The sequence below is a fragment of the Ursus maritimus genome, unplaced genomic scaffold, assembly GCF_017311325.1.
Source record: "Ursus maritimus isolate PB19 unplaced genomic scaffold, ASM1731132v1 scaffold_24, whole genome shotgun sequence".
Lineage (NCBI taxonomy): Eukaryota > Metazoa > Chordata > Mammalia > Carnivora > Ursidae > Ursus > Ursus maritimus.
This window is the reverse complement of record NW_024424897.1, coordinates 1,028,636-1,039,220: the sequence shown is the minus strand read 5'-3', so window position 1 is coordinate 1,039,220 and position 10,585 is coordinate 1,028,636. Positions and strand designations below refer to the sequence as shown.

Sequence of the window (10,585 nt, the reverse complement as noted above, 5' to 3'; positions counted from 1 at the left end):
CCCAAGCCCCCCCCCCCCCCCCCGGGCTTCCAGAGCGTCTGGAACTGGAGAAGAAACGGTCCCGACAGAGCTTGGAGGACGTGGAGCAGCTGCGAGCCAAGGAGGTGGTTGTTGGTTACACTGTCCGGCCTCCTGCTGTCCCTACTGTCCGCCCAGGGTGGCATGGTGTCCCCAGCGCACACCCCTGGCTGTGCTCTCCTTGACAGCCTTGGGGTGCTGGGCAGTAGTTCTTTGCCTGCCCCGGCAGATGACAGACCCAGAAGCTCCTAACCAGCCTCTCGAAAGGATCCTAGCACCAGCTGCTGCCTGGGTGTGACACTGGGATATGTCCTCCATCCTCACTTCCTGCAAAGCCATGAGGGGCAGCCCCTTCTGGGAAGAAAGCGTCCCCAAGATTTGCCTGCCACGGGGTGGGGATTCCATGGGGGGATGCAAGCTGGGGAGACCGTCTTCCAGCCCCGTTCCTGCCCCTCACCTGGGCAGGTGGAACACATGACTCGTCACCTGGAAGAGAGTGAGAGGGCCATGCAGGAGAGGGTACAGAGGCTGGAGGCCTCACGGCTATCCCTGGAGGAGGTGAGCATGTGCTGGTTGGGTGCTAGGCTGTGCTCTTCCCTGGGGCATCCCTTCTGTGGTTTCAGAACCTCATCAGGACCCACCCGCCAATATCCCTGTGAGGCCAGAGGGACTTAATGAGGTGGGACATGGGATCCCTTGGCTGTGGCAACCCTGCCTAGTGAGCGAAGCTCTCAGGAGGCTGGTGCAGGGGTACCCCCTGGCTCAGCAGCTGGGTGGGCCCAGAGGAGTCCCTGGCCGGGGCCAGGAGAACTATGGGTCACTGTCCGCGGTGCAGGAGCTGAGCCGAGTGAAGGCGGCAGCTCTCAGTGAGCGTGGTCAGGCCGAAGAGGAGCTCATTAAGGCCAAGAACCAAGTCCGTCTGGAGGAGGTGAGCCCATGGCCAGGCAAGGCTGGAGCCCACTGCTTGCGGTGCCCACCAGGAAGCAAGGCCTGGGAGGCAGAAGTGCACAGGCCAGACCCAGGCTGTCTTTCAGCTCTGTAGAGAGAGGTGGGGGACAGGAGCGCCAAGGGTACAGGGGCAGATAGGAGTCAGAGCAAGACAGGTCCAGGATCCCATCTGACCCCCCTACAAAGAGCCCCTGATGTCCAGCCCTGGGATGGGGGAGGGGTTTGCATGGCCAAAGCCAGGAACCAGAGGCAGAATGGTCAGCCTGGGAGACGGGTACTCGCTATAGGCTAGTTCAGGTTGAGCCTGTTTGGAATATACGTACACAGTAACCTGAGTTATGAGGCCGTTTCCACATTGCAGTGAAAGCCCCCCTGTGGCTGAGCAGGGCGATCAATGCCACCCCCGGAGCTCAGGGCCACCTGCAGGGAAGCAGCAGGCAGGCCACAGCCCTCCCCCTTGCTCACCAGCCCCTCCCCCATGCCCACAGCAGCAGCGCCTGGCTCACCTGGAGGAGAAGCTGCGGCTGCTGGCGCAGGCTCGGGACGAGGCTCAGAGCGCCTGCCTGCAGCAGAGGCAGACGGTGGCCGATGCCCAGGCCCGCGCCAGCCAGCTGAGCCTGCAGGTGGAAGGCCTGAGGCGGCGTCTGGAGGAGCTGCAGCAGGTACCTGGACGTGAAGGGACCCCCCCCCCGCCCCCCGCCCCCCGCCACGTTCTCACCCCCGTGTCTGGCAGGAACTGAGCAACAAGGACCAAGAAAAGGTGGCCGAGGTGACCAGGGTGCGGGTGGAGCTGCGGGAGCAGAACGGCCGCCTGCAGGCAGAACTGACCGCCCAGGAGGCGCTGAAAGAGAAGGTGGCAGCCCTGGAACGCCAGCTCAAAGGTGAGCTGAGCCCCAGCCCCGCGCCGTCGCGGCAGGACCTTTGCTCCCCGGATTATCTGACGGGCGGCTGGGCTGCAGAGCTGGGCTCGGCCGGGGTGTGCGCTCCGGGCGGCGCCAGGTGGTGTCTGCACCCCCAGGGGACCCCGCACCAGCCCCACCAGGCCCCTCTGCGGACCTCCGGATTGGCTGGTGCCCAGGCAGCGCCCTGAGCCTGGCGCCGTCTCCACCCTGTTCCTTGTCCTGCAGTGATGGCAAGTGACCACCGGGAGGCGCTGCTGGACAGGGAGAGTGAGAACGCATCTCTCCGGGAGAAGCTCCGGCTCAAGGAGGCCGAGATCGCCCGCATCCGGGAAGAGGAGGCCCAGAGGGCCAGCTTCCTGCAAAACGCTGTCCTTGCTTATGTGCAGGGGTCTCCTCTGAGGGCTCTGAGCCCCCAGAAGTGAAGGGAGGCAGGAGTCTGCAGGAGGGGCAGGAGGCCGGCATCTCCCAGATATCCGTGTCCCCGTTCCTGCCGGACGCTGCCTCTCGGGACGCAGCGGGCAGGGTCTGCAGCTGGGGACTCGGACAGTCGGTGCCCAGCCGGATCAGTGAGGGGGATCGCCGCGCACACCCCCGGGGACCCGGCTAGGCGAGCCCAGGGCTGCTGGCCTCCACGTCTGGAGTGGGCACCCCGGGCCCTTCCCAGTCCTTCTCCCCAGTCCCAGGGCACGTACCTAACATGCATCTGAGGAAAAGCCCCCACGCGGGAAGGAAGTCCAGAAGACCCGTGTCCCCCTCTCCCCCCCGCTCCAGCCCCTTCTCGCAACAGCTCGTGCCGTGTGACGAGAGCGCCCCGCGGGGCTGGGCCCTGTCTCCCGGACCTTTGCAAATACAGAACTTGTACACTTTGTGATACATTTCGGGCCGGTGTCTTCCCGCATCAGTCTGTGCTCCCAGCCCTGCAAGGAAGACCCCCCGGTGCAGCTGGGTGGCCCTTCCCTACCGCCGGCGACCTCGGGGGCGGGGGCGGGGGCCGGACGCGGCGCTGCGAGCGCCAGCTGTCTCCTGGCCGGAGGGCCCTGGGCGTGCTCTCCCTCGAAGAGGCCACGGCACGGAGACCACCCCCGCGCACGGCCTCGTGGGGGTGGGAGTCGTCTGCCCGCGCTGCCCCCCGGCCCGTGGCTGGGATCCCGGGGGCGCTGGGGAGCCCCCCCGGGCTTGGGGACTGGCTGGGGGTCGCCGTGTCCCCACCCCTCCGCGGAGTTCTCCGCGAACCGCGAGGGCCGGGTTCGGGGCGGGCCCGCGCCCCCCGCGCCCCCCGCCGGCCGCGCTCGGCTGTCTCCGCGCCCGGCGCTCGGCGGCGCTCGGCTGTCTCCGGCCGCTCGGCTCGGCTCGGGTCCGCGGCCGCTGCGGCGCCGGGCATTTCTCCGCAGCTCGGCTCGCGGCCGCGCCCGCCCGGCCCGCGCCCATGCAGGCCATCAAGTGCGTGGTGGTCGGCGACGGGTGAGTGCGCGGCGCGGAGGCCGCGGGGACCCTGCCCCGGCCGAGCGCGCGGCTCCGGGGCGGCGGGGCGGGGTCGGGTGGGGCGGCCCTGTCGCCCCGACGCCCCTACCGCGCGCGCCCTGGGGCCGGGCTGGGGCCGGAGGGCGCGCCGGGGCGGGGTCCCCGCGGGCCGCGCGGCGCGGGCCTGCCGCCCAGGCCCACCTGATGCTCCCGGGCCGCCGCCTGGCCTCCTGGTGGGTGGGGCCAGGCCTCTCACCTGGACCGAGCCCTCCGCCGGTCCCACCCTCCCGGGAGCCGCGATCTGGGAGCCCGCTCGCCCCCCCGCCCTGCAGCTCTGCTGGGCCGGGACCCCCGTCCCCGCCTGCGGGTCCCCGGGAGGGGGCTGCCCTTGTGGGCAGAGGGCCGAGCCTTGGCGCGGGAGCAACGTGGGCTCGCCCTGTGTCCGCAGCGCCGTGGGGAAGACCTGCTTGCTGATCAGCTACACGACCAACGCCTTCCCGGGAGAGTACATCCCCACCGTGTGAGCGCTCGGGCGGGCGTGTCTGGGCCGGCCCGTCTCAGGGCTCCCCTGGGCGTCGGGGCCAGCCTCCCTGGGGCGGGGGGCAGGGTGCCGCCCCAGAGCTGGCTGACAGTGCTGCTCTGCCGGGCAGTTTCGACAACTATTCCGCCAACGTGATGGTGGACGGGAAGCCGGTCAACCTGGGGCTGTGGGACACGGCCGGGCAGGAAGACTACGACCGCCTGAGGCCGCTCTCCTACCCCCAAACTGTAGGTGACAACGGCGGCGGCCGTGGAGCTGGGGGGCTTGGGCGGGGTCCTTGAGGTCCTCCTGTAGGGGTGGGGGAGCAGGGGCCGCTCGGAGGTCCCTGACCACTCCCACCTGGGCCCCCTCACCCTTCCTCCCCAGGACGTCTTTCTGATCTGCTTCTCCCTGGTGAGCCCGGCGTCCTTTGAGAATGTGCGAGCCAAGGTAGGCTGTGCTGCCGGGAGGGCCTGTCTGCAGGAGAGGGGGTTGTCCAGAGGACTGTCCCTGGGGTTGGGGGATCTCTTGCCTGAAGACCTTAGGTCATTTGCCCTTTGGAGGCAGAGAGGGTCCCTGTGTTGCTTGGGTCTGAAGGTGACCCAGGGGAGGGATGAAGGAGCAGAGGTGGGGTAGGGATGCTGAGTGAGGCTCTCAGAGCAGGGAGGGCTGATAGGCCCTTGAAACTTCCTGGTAGGTATTTCTGTCCTCGGTCGTTTTCCCACCAAGCCCACTGGCCGCTTCCTGAAGCAGGAAGGGCTCGGTGTGGATCCAGGGACTGAGATGAAGGGACCCTTAGGAGCCATGGCCTGCTGCGGGCATGGCTTCAGGGGAAGCCCCCAGGTGTAGGGGTCAGAGCCTCCGTCCCCACAGTGGTACCCAGAGGTGCGACACCACTGCCCCCACACTCCCATCCTCCTGGTGGGCACCAAGCTGGACCTCCGTGACGACAAGGACACCATCGAACGGCTGCGGGACAAGAAGTTGGCACCTATCACCTACCCCCAGGGCCTGGCCATGGCCCGTGAGATTGGTGAGTGGCCACTGTGGGGCCTTCGGGTGGGGGCAGGAAAGAAGGGGCGGAAGGCATGCTCTGGAGGGCCCCCACCCGTGCTGACCCCCTCCTTGCATTCCCCCGACCACCGTCACTGCCCCCTCCCGCACTACCCCCTCCCTTGCCGTCCTCCCCCTCGCTGACTCCCATTCTCAGCGTCCCCTACCCTCGCTGCTCCCAGGCTCTGTCAAGTACCTGGAGTGCTCAGCCCTCACTCAGCGGGGCCTGAAGACCGTGTTTGACGAGGCCATCCGGGCTGTGCTCTGCCCACCCCCGGTGAAAAAGCCGGGGAAGAAGTGCACGGTCTTCTAGAGCCTGGTTCTAGAGAAGCAGCCCCGCCCGCCCGTGTTTGCTGTCGTGTTGAGATGTGGTGTCCCTGAGTCTGCTGTGGGGGAGTGGTGTGGGTGGGGAGGGGGAAGAAGCATGGGGACGAGGCCACCACTCCTGGGGACAGGGCTGGGGCAATGGAGTCCTGTCTGCTCTGTCTCCTCTTTCTGGGGGCACAGCTCCAGCTTGACCTGGACCCCACGGGAGGCTGGAAGGGAGCAGGGTCTCCCTCAGGCTGTAGGGGCGGGTCCAGGGCAGCCCCAGGATGGGCTTCCTGATGGGGGAGGTTGGGGGGATGGGTCCTGTTCTTGCGCCCCAGGATGGGGTGGCCCTTACTTCTTTTATACAATAAACATTCTCCACCAACATCTCCTATTTGGGTACTTGTCTGTCTGGCCTGGGGTGCTTTGCCCCTAACCTCCCCCATAGAGAATAGAGGGGTGAGCTTGACCCTACACGCTGGGCAAAAGGAGAAAAAGACCTTGCTCAACTGTGTCCGTTCCCGAAGGACGGAACCCAGACCAAAGCGGGAGTAAGGGCATGCAGCCCCTTTGGGGTGAAGAAAGCCCCCGTCCTACTGACTCCAGGCCTCTGAGAGGGGCACACCCAGGGAGTGAGGTGGGCTTCGGACCCGCAGCTCCCAGGTGTGGTGAGGGGACAGCCTGCAGTCAGGGCCCACCAAGCCCTAGAGAGCCCCTGGCAGGACTGTCCCAGCAGCCTCTCCCCTAGCGCCCCACCACCCACTAAGGCAGGGTAACACTGAGCCGAGTATTCAGGAAGAGAAGTGGTCAGGAGGAAAGGCATCCAGTGTAGACAGAGTGTAGAGGTCAAGCACGGTTCAGAGAGCAGGGAAGGGGGCAGTCTGTCATGGCTGAAGTCACACATAGCGGGAGGTGAGCCGCGGTCAGCCTGGGAGGGCCCTGGGAGTCACGGTCCAGGAGCTCGGACTTCACCTCCGAAGCCACAGGGCACGCTCCAGGCAGACACGTGCTTAGAAGCCGGTGCCTCCCTGCGGCGTGCAGAGCAGGCCCGAGCTAGCTCGGGAGAGCCGACTGCGAGATCTGGGAATTTTGCTAGCCGTTGCTGAACAGCCATTTTGTTGCTGTTGTTGTTGTTTTTTAAATATTTCATTTATTAGAGAGAGAGAGAATAAGAGAGAGCATGAGAGGGGGGAGGGTCAGAGGGAGAAGCAGAGGGCCCCATGTGGGACTCGATCCTGGGACTCCAAGATCACGACCTGAGCCAAAGGCAGTCGCTTAACCGACTGAGCCACCCAGGCACCCATTAAATAGCCTTTATTAATTATTATATAAACTTACAATTAGCTATATTAAAAACAAAATCAACAAATACTCCAAACACCCCTAAGTGTTTTTGTGCACAGTGCTATCACCGATGTTTTTGGGGTGTATGCGCACTGTGTGTGTGGTGAGGATGCCACATAAAAGTGGGAGACCTCGGGGCGCGTGGGTGGCTCAGTCCGTTGATCTTCTGACTCTTGGTTTCGGCTCAGGTCACGGTCTCGAGCCCTGTGTCCAGCCCTGTGTCATCAGCTCTGCGCTCAGGAGGGAGTCTGCTTGAGATTCTCTCTCCCCCTCTCTCCCTCCCCCTCTCCTGCTCTCCCGCTTGCACACTGTCTCTCTAAAAATAATCTTAAAAAAAAAAAAAAGGTGGGAGGCCGCGCATCTCTCCCCAACTCTGCCCTCAGTGATATCAAATGGGTGGGAGTCTACACCGCGGGAACAAGCAAGTGCCACCACGGGGCTTGATTTACTATTCATCGTCTAGACTTAAAGCAGATTAAACTCACACACGGCAGTCTTGTGCACTCAGTACTTTGTGAATAACTAACTCAAACAGGTGAGAAAATGTTCTTCCAGTATTCGAAAACTATCATCTGATTCAGCAAAGTCTTTCAGATCACTGACAAATAGCCAACCTCCAGCCTCCATCCTTCTGGTTTCCCCTTTGTCTGACCTGTTACCTTTGATGAGAATCAAGCAACACTCATGTCAGGATCACACCCACCAAGCTGGTTGTTAAAAACTCCATTCTTCTACCCCAATGGCCTCTGGACAGGCCCGAAGGCCACCCTCGGTCAAAGGCACTACCATGCTTAGGAGCTGCGGGAAGGTTCTACCTCCCAGGCCCTGCTAGGGACTTGGCCACGTCTGAAAATCTCAGGCATGGGAGCCAGCCTGCCACCTGGCCTGGGATGTAAGTCGAAGGGCGTCTGCCTACCTGGGACTCCTTCCCACATGCAGCACTGGGCTCTGCATCTCTGGCCACTTGCCAGCCGCCTAGAAATCAGTGTGCCAGCTAGGCAGAAGAATCATGTTTACTGGAGAGATGGGGGGACAGGGGTGGGCTTGGCACAGAGCAGGGGCATGTCAGGTAGAGACTCAGGAAGCCAGGAAGCCCCCATCCACTGGCACAGTGGAACCCGTGGTCATGCTGCTCCGGTCACTCAGCAGGAAAAGGATGATGTCCACCACGTTCTCCACCTCTGCGGGCAGGGCGGAAGGCAGGGCACAGGTGAAGGGGGCTGCCCTTCACCCTTCCCTGCCACTCCTCATGGAGGCAGGCACACGGGCTACCGCAGCGACTCCCCACTGGGCTCTCGCCTGACTCACCAGCAAACTTGCCAAGCGGGATTCGATCCAGCATGGTCTTGGCCTTCTGGGGGTTGCTCCAATTGGTCTGGCCCATGGGGGTCATCACCACCGTGGGGTTCACCGCGTTCACGCGGATCTACACCAGGACAGGCAGGAGGTTAGCAAGGCAAGCTAGGTGCGCAGGGCAGGGGGGCTGAGTGACCGGAGACATCCCAGTGGGGCTCACCTTGTGTGGCCCAAGCTCCAGAGCCATTGCCTTGGTCAACATGTCCATGGCACCCTTGGTGGAGCCTGTGAGGAGAGGCAGGCCTGGAGCCTGAGCTGGCTGCAGGCTTGGGGGTCAGTGGGGTGGGGGCTGGGGTGTAGTTGGGACCTACTCACAGTAGACACTGTGGTTAGTTAGTGCACGCTGTGAGGCCTGGCTGGAGATGTTCACGATGGACCCCGGGGCTCCCCTAGCTATCAAGCCCCTGGCCACGATCTGGAATTGCAGAGGGAGCGTGAGGCAGAACTGGTCACCCACCATTCCCACTCCTGCCCTGAAGGCAGCTCACCTGGGACACTTGGATGACAGCCCGTAGGTTCACGTTGAAGGACCTAGAGGCAGGTGGAGAGACCCTGGTCAGGGACTGCGGCTGCTGCTGCAGGGGGCAGCCCTTGTCCTAGGGTTCCTCCACCCTGGCCGGCTCACGTGTCGTACGCCTCCTTGGTGACCTCCAGGAAGGGCTGCAGCAGCGCCACGCCAGCGTTGTTCACCAGCAGGTCCACAGGGCCCACGTTGCCCAGGGCCTGCTCCGTGGCCTCCCAGTCACCCAGGTCCACACACACGGGTTCCACCCCAGGGCACTGTGTGTAGGGGGGGCACAGCTACCAGAGGCTCCATGCCCAAGGAGGGGCGCAGCTGGGCCTCTGCCACATGAGGCCTTTCAGACCTGCATGGGGAGGGCTTAGAAGTCCCAGAGGGTACAGATCCCTTCTTGGGGTTCAGAATCCGAGGCTGCTGAAGGAGGTGACAGAGGAGCTCACACGGCCCCTGGGCCCCTGGGCTCTTCAGGGCTTAGGGACCTGGAGGCGGCCCCGCTTCTGGCTAGTCCACTTCCTGCACCCTAGCGCCTCATGGGCCTGCAAAGCAGCCATTTCTGCCTCCTTCCAAGCCCAGCGGGCGTCGCCGTTCCTCCGGACGCTGCGCCGCTCAGGGAGGCCGAGGGCCCCGGGAGGGGCTGCTGAGGCCCCTCGGTCAGCCCCAGCACCGGGCGCCTGCGCATCCGGGCCCAACTGCCCCGCCGCCCCGCCCGCCTCCCGCCGCCCGCTGGGCGGGGACAGGGCGGTGCCTACCTCGCGGACCAGGCTGTCCAGGTCGGCCTGGGTCCGGCTCACGGCCACCACCTGCACACCCGCCGCGTGCAGCGCCTGGACGGTACAGCGCCCGATGCCTGCGGGGAGCGCGGCTCAGTGTGCAGCACCTCACCCCCGCCCCGGGCGCCCGTCGCCCCTGCCCGACCGCTCGCCGCCCCCCCCCGACCGACGGCCACCCCCGGACCCGGCGCCCGCCACCCCCCACCCCGGCCGCCCCGCAGGCCCACCTTTGCCCGCCCCAGTGACGAGCGCCCGGCGGCCCGCGAGCCCCAGCTCCATGGTTAGCTTTCGGTGACGGCGCTCGGCGGCCGCGACACTGCGGGTGGGAGGGCGCGGGGCGGGGCGCGGCGGCCAATCACAGGCGGGTGTCCGGGCTGGGGGCGGGGACATTAAAACAGCCCCTCCCTTAGTGGGGAGACTGGCCTAAGGGCGTGGGGGCGGTGGGGGCGGTGGGGGCGGTGGGGGCGGTGGGTCAACGGGGCGTGAAATCGGGTTAGCAGCCTCCGCGAGCGTTTTTTCCCTGTTTTCCCCAAAGCACAGATGCGGTGGTTAGTGCCAGAATGACCCGTGAAACGGAGAACGCAGCGCTGACGTTACGTGTCTTGTTTCTGAGAAGCGAAGTTTGGTGCGAGGACCGCATGCCTCCCCCCGCCCCGACCTGGGAGTGGCTCAGGCGGGCTCCCCGGGAGTGCCCCGAGGGGGAGTTTGGACAACTAAATAAGCCCCAAGAAGCCAATGCCAACGAGGTTCCGCTTCAGCCTCGAGGGGGCTGAACCCCGATGTTATCCAGGCCCGCCCACTCGAGCCCACCAGCACTTTACAAAACTTGGGTAGGATAAGAACAGGTAGGATTGGGGTCACCGAGGTGCACAGGGGCCAGCGAGGGCAAGCATTGCTTCCTGAGGCTTTAGGGTCATTTACAGATATATGTGGGAGATACGTATGTGTGCACTGCCTCCCCGTAAGAGCTGGCGAGAAAGCCTAGAGCTGCCTGGAGGGCCTTCTACGGCCAAGAGCGGGGCCTCTGTCACTGGGACTTTGGGCCCCGAGGAATGGACAGGCTGGAGGAGATGGCAGCCAGGACAGCATGAGGCCCATATCTGAGAAGCCCCTGGAGAATAGCCAAGTTGAGTCCTCCCGCCCAGCCTGGCCCCGCCGTGCTCATCCCCTCTCAGCCCCGCAAACCCTGCCGGAAGCCGAGGAAAGAGCAGCCCCCACCTTAAAGCCCTTCCTGAATTCAAGCACATCTGCTTAGATCCCTGCTGTGGCTTTCCTTTGTGTCCAAATCCTCTAACCTCTCCCGGGATCCCAGTGGGCCAGCTCTGGCACAAACCTTGCTGTGGGAGGCCCTGCAGGCCGGCCGGAAATGCTCTAAGCTGTCCCC

The 10,585-nt window shown here is 64.7% G+C and overlaps 3 protein-coding genes across 12 annotated transcripts in view; 2 read left to right on the top strand and 1 right to left on the bottom strand.

Moving 5' to 3' along the window:
- The window catches only part of LRRC45 (leucine rich repeat containing 45), an 8,011-nt gene extending 5,268 nt beyond the window's left edge, over window positions 1-2,743 (top strand). For 7 of the 9 annotated variants that reach the window (XM_040639975.1, XM_040639974.1, XM_040639977.1 and 4 more), the window contains 6 exons: window positions 34-104; window positions 484-576; window positions 854-946; window positions 1,455-1,628; window positions 1,700-1,847; window positions 2,094-2,743. In XM_040639975.1, coding sequence (XP_040495909.1) covers window positions 34-104; window positions 484-576; window positions 854-946; window positions 1,455-1,628; window positions 1,700-1,847; window positions 2,094-2,290 — 776 coding nt within the window. In that variant the 3' untranslated portion in view covers window positions 2,291-2,743. Of the gene's footprint in view, window positions 1-33; window positions 105-483; window positions 698-853; window positions 947-1,454; window positions 1,629-1,699; window positions 1,848-2,093 lie in introns of those variants that run through there. The other 2 variants (XM_040639972.1, XM_040639980.1) reach the window with 2 other exon arrangements.
- A 469-nt stretch (window positions 2,744-3,212) lies between these two features.
- RAC3 (Rac family small GTPase 3) lies at window positions 3,213-5,598 on the top strand. Of its 2 annotated transcripts, none has more exons than XM_040639846.1 (6): window positions 3,213-3,329; window positions 3,778-3,849; window positions 3,980-4,097; window positions 4,237-4,299; window positions 4,723-4,882; window positions 5,085-5,598. In XM_040639846.1, exons 1-6 carry the CDS (start codon window positions 3,295-3,297, stop codon window positions 5,213-5,215), a joined length of 579 nt encoding a protein of 192 aa, XP_040495780.1. In that variant the 5' UTR covers window positions 3,213-3,294; the 3' UTR covers window positions 5,216-5,598. The 2 variants fall into 2 exon arrangements, with proteins under 2 accessions (XP_040495780.1, XP_040495781.1); XM_040639847.1 differs by having other exon boundaries at window positions 4,723-4,886.
- Window positions 5,599-7,550: 1,952 nt separating this feature from the next.
- DCXR (dicarbonyl and L-xylulose reductase) lies at window positions 7,551-9,553 on the bottom strand. The gene is made up of 8 exons (XM_040639970.1): window positions 9,429-9,553; window positions 9,181-9,278; window positions 8,537-8,691; window positions 8,400-8,442; window positions 8,227-8,326; window positions 8,072-8,136; window positions 7,864-7,981; window positions 7,551-7,736 (listed from the first exon to the last, which is right to left on the bottom strand). The coding sequence occupies exons 1-8, from the start codon at window positions 9,478-9,480 to the stop codon at window positions 7,633-7,635; spliced, it is 735 nt and encodes a 244-aa protein (XP_040495904.1). The 5' UTR covers window positions 9,481-9,553; the 3' UTR covers window positions 7,551-7,632.
- Window positions 9,554-10,585: the final 1,032 nt, after the last annotated feature.

Excerpts from the sequence above, each read along its gene's own strand:
- RAC3 (XM_040639846.1), top strand. The coding sequence starts at position 3,295 with ATGCAGGCCATCAAGTGCGTGGTGGTCGGCGACGG. Across the intron at positions 4,300-4,722 it reads TTGAGAATGTGCGAGCCAAG|TGGTACCCAGAGGTGCGACA; the intron begins GTAGGCTGTGCT and ends CCGTCCCCACAG. Across the intron at positions 4,883-5,084 it reads GGCCATGGCCCGTGAGATTG|GCTCTGTCAAGTACCTGGAG; the intron begins GTGAGTGGCCAC and ends CGCTGCTCCCAG.
- DCXR (XM_040639970.1), bottom strand. The coding sequence starts at position 9,480 with ATGGAGCTGGGGCTCGCGGGCCGCCGGGCGCTCGTCACTGGGGCGGGC. Across the intron at positions 9,279-9,428 it reads CGTCACTGGGGCGGGCAAAG|GCATCGGGCGCTGTACCGTC; the intron begins GTGGGCCTGCGG and ends CGCTCCCCGCAG. Across the intron at positions 7,737-7,863 it reads CCCGCTTGGCAAGTTTGCTG|AGGTGGAGAACGTGGTGGAC; the intron begins GTGAGTCAGGCG and ends CCCTGCCCGCAG.